At 57.9% G+C, this 13,913-nt stretch overlaps 2 protein-coding genes across 12 annotated transcripts in view; one reads left to right on the top strand and one right to left on the bottom strand.

Moving 5' to 3' along the window:
* The window catches only part of SYT7 (synaptotagmin 7), a 67,894-nt gene extending 61,912 nt beyond the window's left edge, over positions 1-5,982 (top strand). For 6 of the 11 annotated variants that reach the window (XM_074401575.1, XM_074401571.1, XM_074401570.1 and 3 more), the window contains one exon: positions 2,586-3,736. In XM_074401575.1, coding sequence (XP_074257676.1) covers positions 2,586-2,690 — 105 coding nt within the window. In that variant the 3' untranslated portion in view covers positions 2,691-3,736. Of the gene's footprint in view, positions 1-2,585 lie in introns of all 11 variants that reach the window. The other 5 variants (XM_039470922.2, XM_074401576.1, XM_074401578.1 and 2 more) reach the window with 1 other exon arrangement.
* Positions 5,983-9,983: 4,001 nt separating this feature from the next.
* On the bottom strand, positions 9,984-12,672 carry LRRC10B (leucine rich repeat containing 10B). Its single transcript, XM_010337822.3, has one exon. The coding sequence runs from the start codon at positions 12,414-12,416 to the stop codon at positions 11,538-11,540; it is 879 nt and encodes a 292-aa protein (XP_010336124.2). The 5' UTR covers positions 12,417-12,672; the 3' UTR covers positions 9,984-11,537.
* Between the last annotated feature and the right edge of the window lie 1,241 nt (positions 12,673-13,913).

Raw genomic sequence — 13,913 nt, 5'->3', positions numbered from 1 at the left:
GAGCGTGCCCCTGCCTGGCCAGGGCTTAGGGCCTGCCGAGCCCCCCTTGACCAACTCAGGCCAAAGGCCAAGTAACCATTTCTACTTTGATGTTCTTTTGAAGCTTAGCCTTTTGGAGTTGGGTGTTCCTTAGATACCAATTAGAGCTCCTTTTGAAACAGTCCTCCCTTCTGTTGGCTGAACCAAAGCAAACGTGGATTTGTTCTCACTTGGGCCTGGCTAACTTAGGGAGCCCACGGATCTCTGAATCCTTCTGATTCCAGCTCCTGCTCGGCCCCTGGAAGCCAAGAGTCTCTGCCCCTCCTGTCTGCCTGGCGTCATCCAAGGCTGTAGGCCTCATGCTGGGCTGAGGTTGCAATGGCAGCAGTCCCAGAGCAGGGCAGGCCCAGAGCGGCCCTAGAGCTCCGTGACCCCCGCATAGTCACCCTGCTCCAGCAGGACGGAGCCGCTGGCTGACAGAACTCGCCACACAGGGACATGCCACCGTGCCCAGCTGAGCACAGGATACGCACCATCCCCACTGTCTGTGAGACAGGCACACATCAGCCCATTTTACAGAGGAAGGTCTGGGGCTGAAAGAAGTCACTCCACCGTGTGTTACAGAGCTGGTGCTTGCTCCTCATCCTTTTTTTTTTTTTTTTTTTTTTTTTTTTTTGAGATAGAGCCTCACTCTGTCACCCAGGCTGGAGTGCAGTGGCACAATCTCAGCTCACTGCAACTTCTGCCTCCTGGGTTCAAGCGATTCTCCTGCCTCAGCCTCCTGAGCAGCTGGGATTACAGGTGTCTGCCACCATGCTGGGATAATTTTTGTACTTTTAGTAGAGATGGGGTTTCACCATTTTGGCCAGGCTGGTCTTGAACTCCTGACCTCAAGCAATCTGCCCACAACTTCCCAAAGTGCTGGGATTACAGGCGTGAGCCCCTATCCCTGACCCCCTCCCCAGAGTCTCACTGTGGTCCAGGCTGGAGTGCAGTGGCACAATTACTACTCACTGCAGCCTCGGCCTCCCCAGGCTCACGTGATCCTCCCCTCTCAGTCCCGCAAGTAGTTGGGACTCCAGACACTCACTACCACCCCCAGCTAAATTTTTTCATATTTTTTATAGAGATGAGGTTTCACCATATTACCCAGGCTGGTCTCAAACTCCTGGGCTCAAGTGATTCTCCCACTTTGGCTTCCTAAAGTGCTCTGATTACAGGCATCAGCCACTGCGCTCACCCGCTGGGGCCACAACCATCCTTTTTTTTAAAAAAAGAAAACATTTTTTATATTGGAATAATTTTAGATGTACAGAAAAGTGGCAAAGATAGTAGAGTTCCCATCTACACCTTACCCAGCCTCCCCAGTTGTGAGCGTCTCACATTACAATGGGACATTTGTCACAGCTTGAGAAACCAGCGCCACCAGTGCATTACTGGGAACAATACCACAGCCATTATTTGTATTTCACCAGGCTTTCAGCTTCCCTCTGTCGCAGCATCCAATCCAGGGCACGGCATCACATTACATTGCCATGTTTATCCCTCCCCTCTGGCCCATGACAGTTTCTCCGTCTTTCCTCTATGATCTTAACAGTCTTAAGGAATACTGGCCAGGTGTCCTATACAAGGCCCCCAAAGCTGAGGTCAGCTGGGCGGATCCTGGGGTTCCTGGGGGATTCACGCATGCAGCCTTGAGAGGCTGCCAAGCCCCTGCCGGAGGCTCAGTGGGATTGGACCGGTAGTGTAGCACTCCAGAAACATCGATTTCAGTCTCTCTATACCACTTACAAACTCTGGGACTGGCCCGGCGCAGTGGCCCATGCCTGTAATCTCAGCACTTTGGGAGGTCAAGGTAGGTGAATCACCTGAGGTCAGGAGTTTGAGGCCTGGCCAACATGGTGAAACCCCATCTCTACTAAAAATACAAAAATTAATCGGGCGTGGGGGTGTATGCCTGTAATCCCAGCTACTCGGGAGGCTGAGGCAGGAGAATCACTTGAAATCAGAAGGTGGAGGTTGCAGTGAGCCAAGATCACACCATTGCACTCCAGCCTGGGTGACAGAGCAAGACTCCATCAGTCAATCAATCAATCAATAAACAAACAAACAAACAAACTCTGGGACTGTGGGTCTCTTAATGCTTTGCACCTTAGTTTCCCCACCTGAGAAACAGAGTTAATCATAAAATCCTACCTCTAAGTTGTAGGATTTGATGATCCTTGTGTCTGAAGTCCCTGGCTCAGGACTCACCGGTGGCAAGCGCCCAGGAGTTGGGAGCGATTATCATTAAAGCGGGCTGGACAGCACCCAGCAGATAGGGCAGGGAAGGCCATGGAGACAGGCTGTGTCCAACCTCACCTTCCAGACTCCACTGCAAAATAGGTTGGCAGTCTAATTCTGAAGGGGGCAGACAACCAAGAAAACAGGTCAGGCTGGCAGAGGGAGGGAGGAGGGCACCTCTGTGGGGTAGGTTGGCACAGCATGTGGAGGTCGGGGAGCCACAGGCTAGGGTATCATGGTGGAGTTGGGCTGTCACCCCTGTGGGGGAAAGGGCCAATGCCCTGGAGACTGTGCCAATACCATCCTCTCCCCTTTCTCTCCAGATCTACCTGTCCTGGAAGAGCGGGCCAGGGGAGGTGAAGCACTGGAAAGACATGATCGCCCGTCCCCGGCAGCCTGTGGCCCAGTGGCACCAGCTGAAGGCCTGAGTGGGGCCAAGGGAGGCCCAGGGGGCCGAGGGCCTAGGTCCCCATCATGCCCTCACCACTTTATGCACAATGCCCAGCCTGAGCCCTCTGCCATAGGGAGGGGAGGACCCTGAGGGCTCAGCCAGGGAGGGGTCCCAGACTCAACTGGGCTCCGTTTCTAGGAAGTATCAGCCCCGTCCCCCACAGTCCCCTTGGGGGAAGGGACTCTGGGAGGCATTTTCCTGCTTTGCCCCTTTTCTTCCTGACTTGCTGATACTAAAGAAGTCGGGGGAGCTTGAGAGCCAGACGGCCAGACAGGCAGACCCCTCCAGAGGCCAGCCAGGTGGGCATGGTCCCCCGTTTTCTTTAAGGCAGCACCTGGAGTGGAGAGAAGCTGCCCCCTCTCCAGCCCCCAACGTGGACCCAGGGGAGGGGAGGCTAAGGAGGAGGCTAAGGCATTTGGCCCTGGTCTGTCCAGGAGAGGCCCATCCCCAGGGCAGCTTCAGGTGCCGGCTGGGCCCTGAGTGCCAAGGATAGGGTAGAGCCCGCTCCTGGGTCCTGGAGCCGTGGCCCTTTGTCCTTGTGTTGTGTCCATTGTGTGTGTGCGTGGGGACAGAGGCCTGACAGTGCGGAAGACTAGGCAGAGAAGGCAGGTTTCGTGCCGGCCAGGCAGGGCTGGAGGCGGGGGGCAGGAGAGGAGAGGCCTGTAGGGCTGAGTGGGGGTGGGGTGGGGCAGAGGTCGGGAACAGAAGAGGGGCTGGAGCTGAGCTGAGAACTGGGCTGCCTCCTGACACCCCCCTCTCCTCCCCTTCTTCCCTCGGTGCCCCCCTCCGCTCAGCATCTCAATAGTTCCTCCTTCAGCAATTTCATCCCTTGAACACCGGCTCACACCTTTTAGGCACCTACTGTGTGCATAGCATTCCACTAGGCCTCGCCTTCCTTCCGTCTCAGGGGGTCCTGAGCCCCCACTAGCTTTGCCCTAATTCCTTCATCCACAGACCCCCGCCAGCTTCCCACACCTCACACAGCAGCCACATCGGCCCTGTTCTCCACGCTCTCCAGCTGCCCTGCCTTCCTCATCTCCCCCTGCCTGTGCAGACCTCTTCCCCTCCATCCCCCAGTGCTTGTAGACCTTCCATTCATTCCCTCTCATCACGCGTGGTCTCTGATCTTCCACCACCTGACCTTCTCCAGGACTCTCTTCTCACCCTTCCCTACTCCCTGGTGCCCGGGAGCAGCTCCTTCTGCCCAACTCACAGTGCAGGGAAAGGAGGCAGGGAAAACACTGGGATTCTGTGAGTTCTGAGATTGCCACACACAAAGAAGCCGTGGTTTCTCTGCCTCTGCCACCGATAAGACTAGAACTGGCTTCCCCTTGGAGTCGGCAGATTTCAGGCTGATCCCTGCTTAAGCCCTCTCATCCCCACGCTGGTACTGGTATTGATACAAGACCCAGCTGGTGACAAAGCCTCCGATCCTGGGGGTCCACGAGCCTGGGCCTGACATTCCCAGAATCACCGCCAGGTGGCGCCAGGTCCCCACAGTCTGTGGCCATGATCTTGGCCCACAGTTCCACCCTGGATGGGCCTGGGACACCCCAAGGAGAAGAGGAACTACATAGGGTCCCCATATCCAGAGTGCGGGGAGACCATAGGCATTTGGGAACCATTTTCCTTCGATCGGCTTCCCCTTGAGCTGAGCATTCTGCTCGAGGCAGTAGATGGGTGGCCTTTTGCCCATACCAAAATTTTCTTAAATTGAATCTTACACCCCCACCCCCATTCCCTCTCCCTGGGATCTGGAGGAACATCATACATAGTAGGTGAATCGTTTTGTAGAGTGAAGAATGCTAATGTAAAGCAAATAGTCACCCACGTTCTTTGTAAATCCAAATGTTTCTATATTGTAGATTTGCTTAAAATGGCGTCGGCCCCAACTGCCCCGTCCTCTTTGGCGGGTTGGGGAACGGCCCCAGCTGGGACAGGAGGGCAGAGGCCACGTAGATGTGGGAGAGGGTGCGGTGGGAAGTCTGCCTTTCTCCACCTCTCCCTTGGATCCGCCTCGGTTTCCTGTCCCCCCACCACCCACCTGCCCCGAGGAAGACCACCGAGTGAGCAAGCCCCCACCTCCCAGGCCCCTTCACCAGCCAAGGAGCCCCCCAAATCCAACCACACTGGCATCAAGTGGGCAGGACAATGGCTGCCCCTTTTCCCGAGCCCCACTCACAGAGCTCTTAGCCAATCCTATGCAGAGAGCATCTCCTGGCAAGGGTCTCTTCCCAACCAGACCCCACCCAGGCACATTGGTGACCAGGCTTGGGCTTCCCCAGCCCCCCATGTGCAGGTGGAGCTCTGGGATGCTGTGCTGGGGGGTGGCAAGAGGAGGGCCGAGGGCCGGGCAGGCTAGCATGGGAGGCAAGGGTGGTATGGGACAGGGCAGGGGCTGGTCTAGGGAGATAGGAAAGCAGGGAATGGGGGAACTTGAGGGTGGGAGGAGGGCACCGGAGCCCTGCCACCATCCCAGGAATTTGGGCAAGTCACCTGTACTCCCTAGGCCTCAGTTTCCCCATCTGTAAAATGATGGTAATAATACTTCACCTACCTCATAGGGGAGGTTGTGAGGCCACCATCACCTGACGTGGGGGTCAAGGCAGGAGGACTCCGAAGGTGCTACCCCGGAGCAAAGTTATTACTGAATCCTGACAGCAAGGCCCACCTGCCCCTCCCCCACAGAGCCTCCAGAGCTAGCTGAGGCCAACCCAGGCCCCGTCTCTTCACTGTGTCGCAGGCCCCTTCGGGGGTCTCATCTGCCATCTTCGTGGGCGCCCTAGACTTAGTCCTCACCTTGTTCTGGTTTCCTTTCTTGTGATCATCTCCCCACGTAACTGCTGTACAAATCCCACCTGCCCCGGGACCCCCACACCTGCCCTCCGGCACCAGATGCCAGGGAAGGGACAGAGGAAAACAGCCACAAACAAGCCAAGGGGGCTCCCCCGAGTGCCCCGGGGGTGGGGATCGGTGGCGCTGTTTGTATCGTGTTTGAGTCCTTGAGTGCAAGTGTTTTATAAAAAATAAAACAAAAACCCACCATCACACAAAAAAAATTTTTTTGCAGCCAAGAGAAATGAAGAAAAACTGAAGAAAAAAAAAAAAAAAAAAAAAAACAGGAAAAAAAGAACCATACAAAATGTTTCCACCACACACGCCCTCTAAGCCAGCAAGATTTCCTCTTTGCAAAATCCTATTTTTGTGGGAATGGGCCCCGCTTTTTGTGGCGAGGCCTGTTCTGATTAATAAAGGATCATGGAAAAGTAGGGCCTTGGCTGTTTCCTCCGTGGGTCCCAGCCCTCCCTCACTCCCTGGGGGCAGAGGCAGTGGGATGAAGGGGATGGGGGCCCCAGGGCTGAGCCTCCCCTCAGCGTGTCACCTTTGGGATTTACTTCACTGGTGACCAGGCCCATCCTGAGCGTCCAGCCCATCCTCAGATCTCTATGATCCCACCGTCTGTCCAGAAAGCAGAGAAGCAGCTACCTTTCCCAGATCAGGCCTGACACAAAGCTTTGTGGGAGTGGAGTCTCCTCTAGACCTCGGGGGTGCCCTCCAGGGTCACCCAGCCTGGCGTCCCCTCCATCAGTCCCCCGGGGACCCTCACCACCCTCCAAGGCAGCTCAGACAAACCAAAGGGGTACACTCCAGCTTTCCCGCCACCACCCACGGGGCCCCTGTAGTTTCAGGTCAGCACCCCCTCCCTGGTCCCCAGTGTGGGGAAAGGAAAGACGAGGCACTCTGTGTTTGTTGGCTGGACCTGTGGCTTCTCTCAGCCCTCTTCTAGTTTCGTTCTTTAAGATTAGAAAAGTCTCTTTGACTCAGTGGAACAGGTTCCAGCCTGGGACATGGGAAGCTGAGTTCTAATCCCTCCCTTCTCCAGCCTCTGCGGCTCTGGGCACGCTCCTCCCACCTGCTTCCTCCGGCCACAACAAAGCAATAACCATCCCCATCCCCTGTCCTTTCTTCCCCACCCAGCCCAGGGGAAACAGGCCCGGCAGCTCTCAGGGTACTGCAGAAGGAAGGTGCTACATGTTTCAGACACAGGCACAAAAGGAAGGAGCCCATCTCCCCAGTCATGTGTCCATCTGCTGGCCCCAGCTCCCACGTGGAGTGAAGTGGGGGCCCCTGTTCCCAGCACCTGGGGCCAGCAGCTGCCTCCCAGAATTGCACTAAGTACCGCCCCGCAGAGCTGTCTGTCCCTGCTTCTCACAATCTGGTTTAGATGTCCCTTCTGATCTCTGTTCTAGAGATCGGAGGAAGCCCTGGGGTCAGGTAAGTAGCCTCAGGGGCGCCCTTGGTCAGAGCTTTCTCTGTGAAAGCAGCCCCAGAAAACTGAGCCTGAAGTCAGAGACAGCTCAAGCCTGGCACAGGCGGCAGCACCTCGCTGCTGGCTCGGGCTCTTCCCTGGACTTTCTGCCTTCCTCCGTTTTTTCTCTGGGTCTGTCTTCATCCATACCTGCTCTGAGATGCTCCCCACTCCTCCCTGTACCCGGGACCACTGCCCCCTGGTGTTTTCTTTCTCCTGCAAGTGTCCCCCGGATGCTGCTGCTTTCTGGAAGGCTGTCCTGGGCCACATCCTGTACTCCTCTCCCTCCCCCGCAAAGACAACCAGAAGGACAAGGCTTGAACACGCCGATGCCCCTGCGCGTGGCTCCCCTGACCGTCTGTTTTCCGTGAAGATGCCCCGCTCCCCATGTCTGTGTCCTTCGTGTATATGTCGTGTCTTGTTTAGATTGTGAGCCCCCTGGGCAGGGATCCCTGTCTCTGTGGCACGCCCAGGTGTGCTAATAAACATTCATCTTCAGAACAAGAGCACCAGGTGTCTTGAGGAAGCTTTGGGATGGATGCCTGAGTAAGCCCTGGGGGTGGCACTGGAGGCAGGGAGGGACTTCTGGGCAGGGGCCTCAGCTCCAAAAACCTGTTTCCCCTTTTCCTGTGTCCCTGAGGGTGGGTGGGAAGGGGGCAGGTTATGTCATTAACAGGGGTGAAGGCTCCAGCCCTGCGTCTCTGCTGCCACGCTGGCCATCAGGGCCGCTTGTCTGAAGTGGGTGGGGGTGGGGGCCTCAAGAACAGGCCGTAGTTCTCAGACATTCCACTCGAAGACCTGACTGCCAGCTAGGGATGAGCAGCTCTTCTGTGACTCAGTGGGCACTGGGTTGGGAGTCCTCACACCGGTGGGTGAGTCACTTGCCCTCCCTGCCGCCTCCTCGGCCTTTCCCTCCGCTTGGTTCCCACAGTAGGAAGGAAGCTTCCTGCTCTGACCACAAGCTCCCTTGGCCTTTGTCCCTGAATCCCTGGTACCAACATGACTCTTCGGGAATTTCCCTGCCCTATTCCCCCATGGTCTGCCCACCCCTGACTGCCCCAGTATGATTTGGGGAACCACAGGGGCAGCCCATCCATCCCATCCCATTGTTACAAGCATCCCTTCTAGTCTTCCCTGCCCCCTGCTCCCCAGAGGCCAAGTGAGAATCACAGGAAGTTGTGGGTGGGGTAATGCTAGGACTCCTAACACAGTGCTCTCTCTGACATCGAAGGGTGCCATGACACCCAGCTGTCCTTGGCAGTAGCTCCCTCCCTACTCACATGGAGACAGAGACCCTCAATTGTGCCCTATAGCATCAGCGCCCAATTTAACCAAACTTGAAATTTCCAGAAGGGACTGACTTCTGAGGGAGAGCCCGTGAGTAGCAGAGCCAGGGACAGAGCCCATCCCCATTCCCAGGGGAAGCCAGCTCAGCTGGCAAGCAGTCACGGCTGCGGGTGCCGTGTTTGACGAAGCAGAAAGGTAGGACCCTGAGTGCCTCAGGGTGGCCTGGGGGACTCATTGCCAAGCCTTTGCTCCAACCTAGAGTCCTCAGGTGAGAGCAGCAGGGGAGGAGGTACAGGGAAACAGACCAGAGGAAGGAGACCTAAGCTCACTAATGCCAGCAGTTACTGCAGGTGACCGCGGCTGCATCCACATCCTGCTTCTGTATCTAAGGTTTGCATGAAAAGGGCAGGGCGTGGTGGCTCACACCTATAGCTAATCTCAGCACTTTGGGAGCCGAGGCGGGTGGATCACAAGGTCAGGAGTTCGAGACCAACCTGGCCAAGATGGTGAAACCCCGTCTCTATGAAAAAGTACAAAAATTAGCTGGGTGCAGTGGCAGGCACCTGTAATCCCAGCTACTTGGGAGGCTGAGGCAGGAGAATTGCTTGAATCAGGTGGTGAAGGTTGTAGTGAGCCAAGATCGCACCACTGCACTCCAGCCTGGGCAACAGAACGAGACTCTTGTCGGAAAAAAAAAAAAAAGGTTTGCATGAAAGGAAGGTAGACAAACACCTTGCATGAGGTATTGAACTACAGCATCAGCTCTAAATAAACCCAACTCCTTGGGCCAGGCATGGTGATTCACGCCTCCCAGCACTTTAGGAGGCTGAGGCAGGCAGATCACCTGAGGTCAGGAGTTCGAGACCAGTCCAGCCAACATGGTGAAACCCCTTCTCTACTAAAAATACAAAAATAACTGGACATGGCGGTGCGCGCCTATAATCCCAGCTACTCAGGAGGCTAAGGCAGGAGAATCACTTGAACCCAGGAGGCAAAGGTTGCAGTGAGCCAAGATGAAGCCACTGCACTCCAGCCTAGGCAATAGAGTGAGACTCTTGTCTCAGAAAAAAAAAAATGAAATATAAATAAATGAATAAACACAACTCCTTGTGTATAGACGAAGAAGCTAAGGCCCAGGAGGGTCATGACTTGCTCAAGATCACTTGGTCAATAACAGAACTAGGCCTGGAAGACCTGCCTTCTGATTCTAGGTCCAGGGGTATTTTCCCTGTACAAGTGGCAGGCCAAGAAGACAGTCCTCAGTCAGCTGCAGCTCCCACCAGAGTGATCATCTCTCAAATGACTTTCTCCAACCTTCCAGACCCCTGGAGGGCCCCCAACGGGGAACTCTGGAAGAGACAAGGTCTTCAGCAGCCAGGCCCCAGACCCTCTTCCTCCTTGGGAAGGAGGCAGCCACCGATCTTCCCCACCCACCACCTCCTTCTGTCCATTCAAGGCCTTCACTCTCCTTTGCAAGCTGACTGCCCAGATCCATGCCCAGCCTCCTCCTTAGCCGGGCCCTAGCCCCATGTGCCAGCAGAACTGCTGGGCAGGGCCTGACCTTTTGGCCTGGTATGACATCAGCCCCTGTTGCCATGGTGATGGAGGCCTGGCAGGATCTTCTCAGGGGAGATGGGTCTCCATGCTTGAGGTTTTACAATTTTCTTCCTTTCTTTACATCGTTATTTATTATTTTCCTGAACAACAACGGGGGAAAGAAATGCCAAAACCGAGCAAAGATACTAAAAAGGAGAGAGAAAGAGAAAAATGGAGTGAGAGAGACGGAGGGAGGCAAGTCTAGAGTCACCGAGGGAGAGGAGGGGCAGTGCCAGTGAAAGAGGAGGGACAGTTCAGCCAGTTTGAGGGTGATTCAAAAACATACAGAACCTTCTGCAGAACCAAGCTGTGAGATTCCACATAGGACAGCAGCCCCGAGGGGCAAAGGCCACCCCTGTCGACAGCACTTGTTCCAAGAAAGACAGCACACAACAGTTAGTAGGGTTGGTCTGACACAGAGAGGGGAGCACATGGGCAGGGGCAGTGCCAGAGGGAGCCCAGGGTCCCCATAGCAGTGGGTTCCGGTGCTCCCAGGGCTTATAAATAAACAGGCATGTGGGAAACGCACATTCCTTCTCCAAGAAATAGAATTTATGTTTACAGCCAGTTAATTTTTTCTTCTCCCTAAAGAAAACATTACCATGTGGGGCCCCTGCCCCAACAGTGTCCCTGAGTGTCCTTGGCCCTGGCCCCGTCTTCCCGTTATTGCTTGGATGAAGAAGATCTGGCTCTGGGAATTGCAAAGCGAGGCCCCTCTCCTCACCCCCTCGGGGCTGTCCCTGGTGACGGAGTGGAGGTACAGAGTGCCAGTCCCGTGCCAGCCACCCTGGCCATGCCCATTTAAGGGAAAGGAGAGTGCAGGCCATGGGAGAGGTGCCGAGCTGCCTCCCAGAGCAGAGAGCCCCTCTCTGCGGTGCAGGAGGCCCTGGAGGCACGGTGGCTTCTTTTCAAATTTGACAGCTGGAAGGCTTGGGCCATGGGGAGGGGGAGGGGGGTGCTCTTTTTCCCAGCAAGATTCCAGGCACATGCTTAGAGAAGAGAACAGAATATAGGGTGGGGGTGACCCCTTGCCTTCTGTGCCCCACACAAATCTCAGGAGGCCGGGGAGGGAGGTATGTACGATCAGCCCTGGTAGAGGGGTGAGGGCAGCTTCGGTGCTGGGGCCCTCATCTGTTTCCCACTTCTGTCCCGGGCACCAAGCCCCTGCACCCGGGCCAGGCCTTCTTCCCAAGGGCAGTCCACCCTGGAGGCAGCGGCTCCTGCCCTAGAAAGGGTGGGCCCAGGAGATCCAAATCCCAGAAGGTGACAGGGCGGTGGGCGCCCTGCATCCAGACTCAGCAAGACGTGAAGATTCTGTGGTCCTCAATGACCCTGGTTCCAGGAGGAAGCTGGCTCCTGTTATCGGTGGCTCTTTGCTCCATCGGGGACTGGACCCAGCCCAGACTTCTTGATCTGACAATTGCCCACAGATCAGCCAGGGGGCAGTCAGTCCTCTTACTACCTAGGAGTGTCTGAAGATGAGTCCCGGGCCTGCCAGTGCCCGCAGCTCGCCAAAAGTAGCCCCTCTATTGCCCCAAGCAGGGGCCCTCCGAACCCGCAGGGCTACGCAGCCAAAGCTTCCCAGAGCCCCTCCTCTCAGAGTGGCCGACGCCCATCAGCCAAAACAGAGGCTCAAGTGCCCAGTCCTGGAGCGGCTTCCAGGGCCCGGAGGCTGTCCCCGGGGACGCCCAGAGTCCGGGAGCCAGCGCCGCCTATGAGCAGGTCTTCCTCCTCCTCATCCTCAAAGGCGCGTGCTGGGCGCCGGGGCGGAGGCCGGGGCGTGGGCTCGTCGCGCTCCGCCATGCGCTCGACGGCGCCCTCGCCCACGAGGAACACAGTGTCCGCGACGCGCGGGGGCCCGGTGACCGGGTTGTGGTCGTAGGAGAAGACGCGCAGCGCGCGTAGCGGATGCAGGTCGGGGAAGCCGCCCAGGCGGTTGCGGTCGAGGTCGAGGATGTGCAGGCGGCCCATGCGCAGCAGCGCGGGCGGGAACTCCTCGAAGCGGTTGCCGTAGAGCCAGAGGCCACGCAAGCCCGTCATGCGCGGCAGCTCCGCCGGCAGCGCGCGCAGCCGGTTGTCGCCCATCTGGAGCGACTGCAGCGCCACCAGGCGCAGCAGCGGCCGCGGGAAGCGCCGCAAGAAGTTGCCCTCGATCCAGAGGCAGCGCAGGCTCTGCAGCTGCGCGAAGTCCGCGGGCAGCGCCAGCAGCCGGTTGCCGCCCAGGTAGAGGCGCGTGAGGCGCGGCAGGCGGCAAAGGCCGTCAGGCAGGCGCTCGAGTTTGTTGAAGTCCAGCGCCAGGATGCGCAGCTCGCGCAGCTCCTCGATCTCCTCGGGCAGCTCGCGCAGCCCCGTGCCGCTCACATACAGCTTCTGCAGGCGGCTCAGCGCGCACACGGCGCTGGGCAGCCGCCGCAGCCGCCGCCCGCTCAGCTCCAGCTGCTGCTCGCCGCTGCGCAACTGCTCCTCCGCGTCCGACGGCAGCTCATCCGGCGTGGACTCGGCGATGCCCATGGTCACGGGCCCCGGCCGGGGCCGCCAACACCGCCACCGCCACCGCCCGGCATCGCCCCGCCCCGGCCGCCCCACGGCCGCCCCGACGGGGCCGGAGCCGCGCCGGTCCCCGGGCCCCCCGCCCCGGCCTACCCCTGCGCCGGGAGGGGGGCCGTGCCGGGCCGGGAGGAGGCGCCCGCTTGGGGCCCCGCCGCCGCGCGCCGCGCTCCGCCGCCCGCCCTCCGGCCTCCCCCGCTGCCTCCGCCGGAGGCCGACTGAATAGGGTTTGCGCTGACTCGCAGCTTAGCGACCCGTCGCCCTGGCAACCCCGACGCGTGTGCGGCTGCCAATGAGGCGGAGGGTGGGCGGGGCGGGGCGGGGCCAAGGCGCCACCCGAGCGGGGTCCCAGCGCCGGAGCCCGCCCCCTACCTGCCCATCCAGCCCACCGCGGAGCAAGCGCAAACCGAGGGGTTCCTCTCCCGCCAAGCCTCGCCCTGAGACCCGACGCCGCTTGGTGTGCAGTTGTGTGCGCCCCAGAGCCGCGGGTCTAAGAGGTAGGAAACACTGGCTGTGGACCAAAGACTCTCACAAGGAAGGGCTGAGGGGCGCGGTCACTGCGGCCATTCACGTCCAGCAGCGTGCGGCCAGCCTCCCTCCTGGGGTCACTTGAGTATAGTAACTCGAAACTGTTAACTGTCCCGCCCTTTTCATGCCTGCTGGTTTTACGGGGACCCATGGCTTGGCCCCGCCCTGCCTAATTGCCCCACAGCTCCCTCATTGCTACACTCACACCCCTCTCCCCTGCCACGATCCCTCCACTGAAGCTCAAGGTCTGTGCGTGGCTGCGGTGAACAGGGGACTGGGACACGTGGACGCCTTTGAGCCACCAATGATGACCACTCTCGTTCCGTGTCTCCAGCCGTTCCCTCCTGCCCTCGCCCCTCACCTCCCATCCAGAGCCCTTCTGCCGGAGCGCCTGGCAGAAAAGGACCGGCTGCCACTAGCTTCGAGCCCACGTGTGCCCACACTATGCTGAAAGCATTGCGTTGGGTCCTTGGCACAGCCTATAAGGTAGACACCCTCATCACCCCGATTTTAAAGATGGAGAAACTGAGGCTCAGAGACAGGGCTGGAACTAGGTCAGTCTGAGCTGGGTGAAGTGCCCAAGGTCATCTAGCTGGTGAGCAGCTGGATTCGAAGCCAGGTTCGTGTGACTGGAGAACCTGTGTTTCTAACTATAAACTATACCGATAGATGGAAACCCCACCTCCAGCAATGACTTTTCTCACCACAGAGCCTCTGATTCTCGGACAAAGCTACAAAGAGAGCATTCTAATCCCATATGAAAGAGGAGAAAAGTGACCTGACAGGAATGAGGGGCCCTGCTTAAGGTCACACAATGCATAGAGGTTGCAGCTCAAGGAGCTGAAATTTCAGGCTCCAAGCCTCCTGCTCCTGCCTTCTCTTGAACCCGGCTGATGTGATCCATGTAACTGGCTGAATGGACTGACCTCAGGA

Source organism: Saimiri boliviensis, chromosome 6 (assembly GCF_048565385.1).
Source record: "Saimiri boliviensis isolate mSaiBol1 chromosome 6, mSaiBol1.pri, whole genome shotgun sequence".
In the NCBI taxonomy this organism is placed as follows: Eukaryota; Metazoa; Chordata; class Mammalia; order Primates; family Cebidae; genus Saimiri; species Saimiri boliviensis.
This window is presented reverse-complemented; position numbering and strand designations above follow the sequence as displayed.

Excerpts from the sequence above, each read along its gene's own strand:
- LRRC10B (XM_010337822.3), bottom strand. The coding sequence starts at position 12,416 with ATGGGCATCGCCGAGTCCACGCCGGATGAGCTGCCGTCGGACGCGGAG.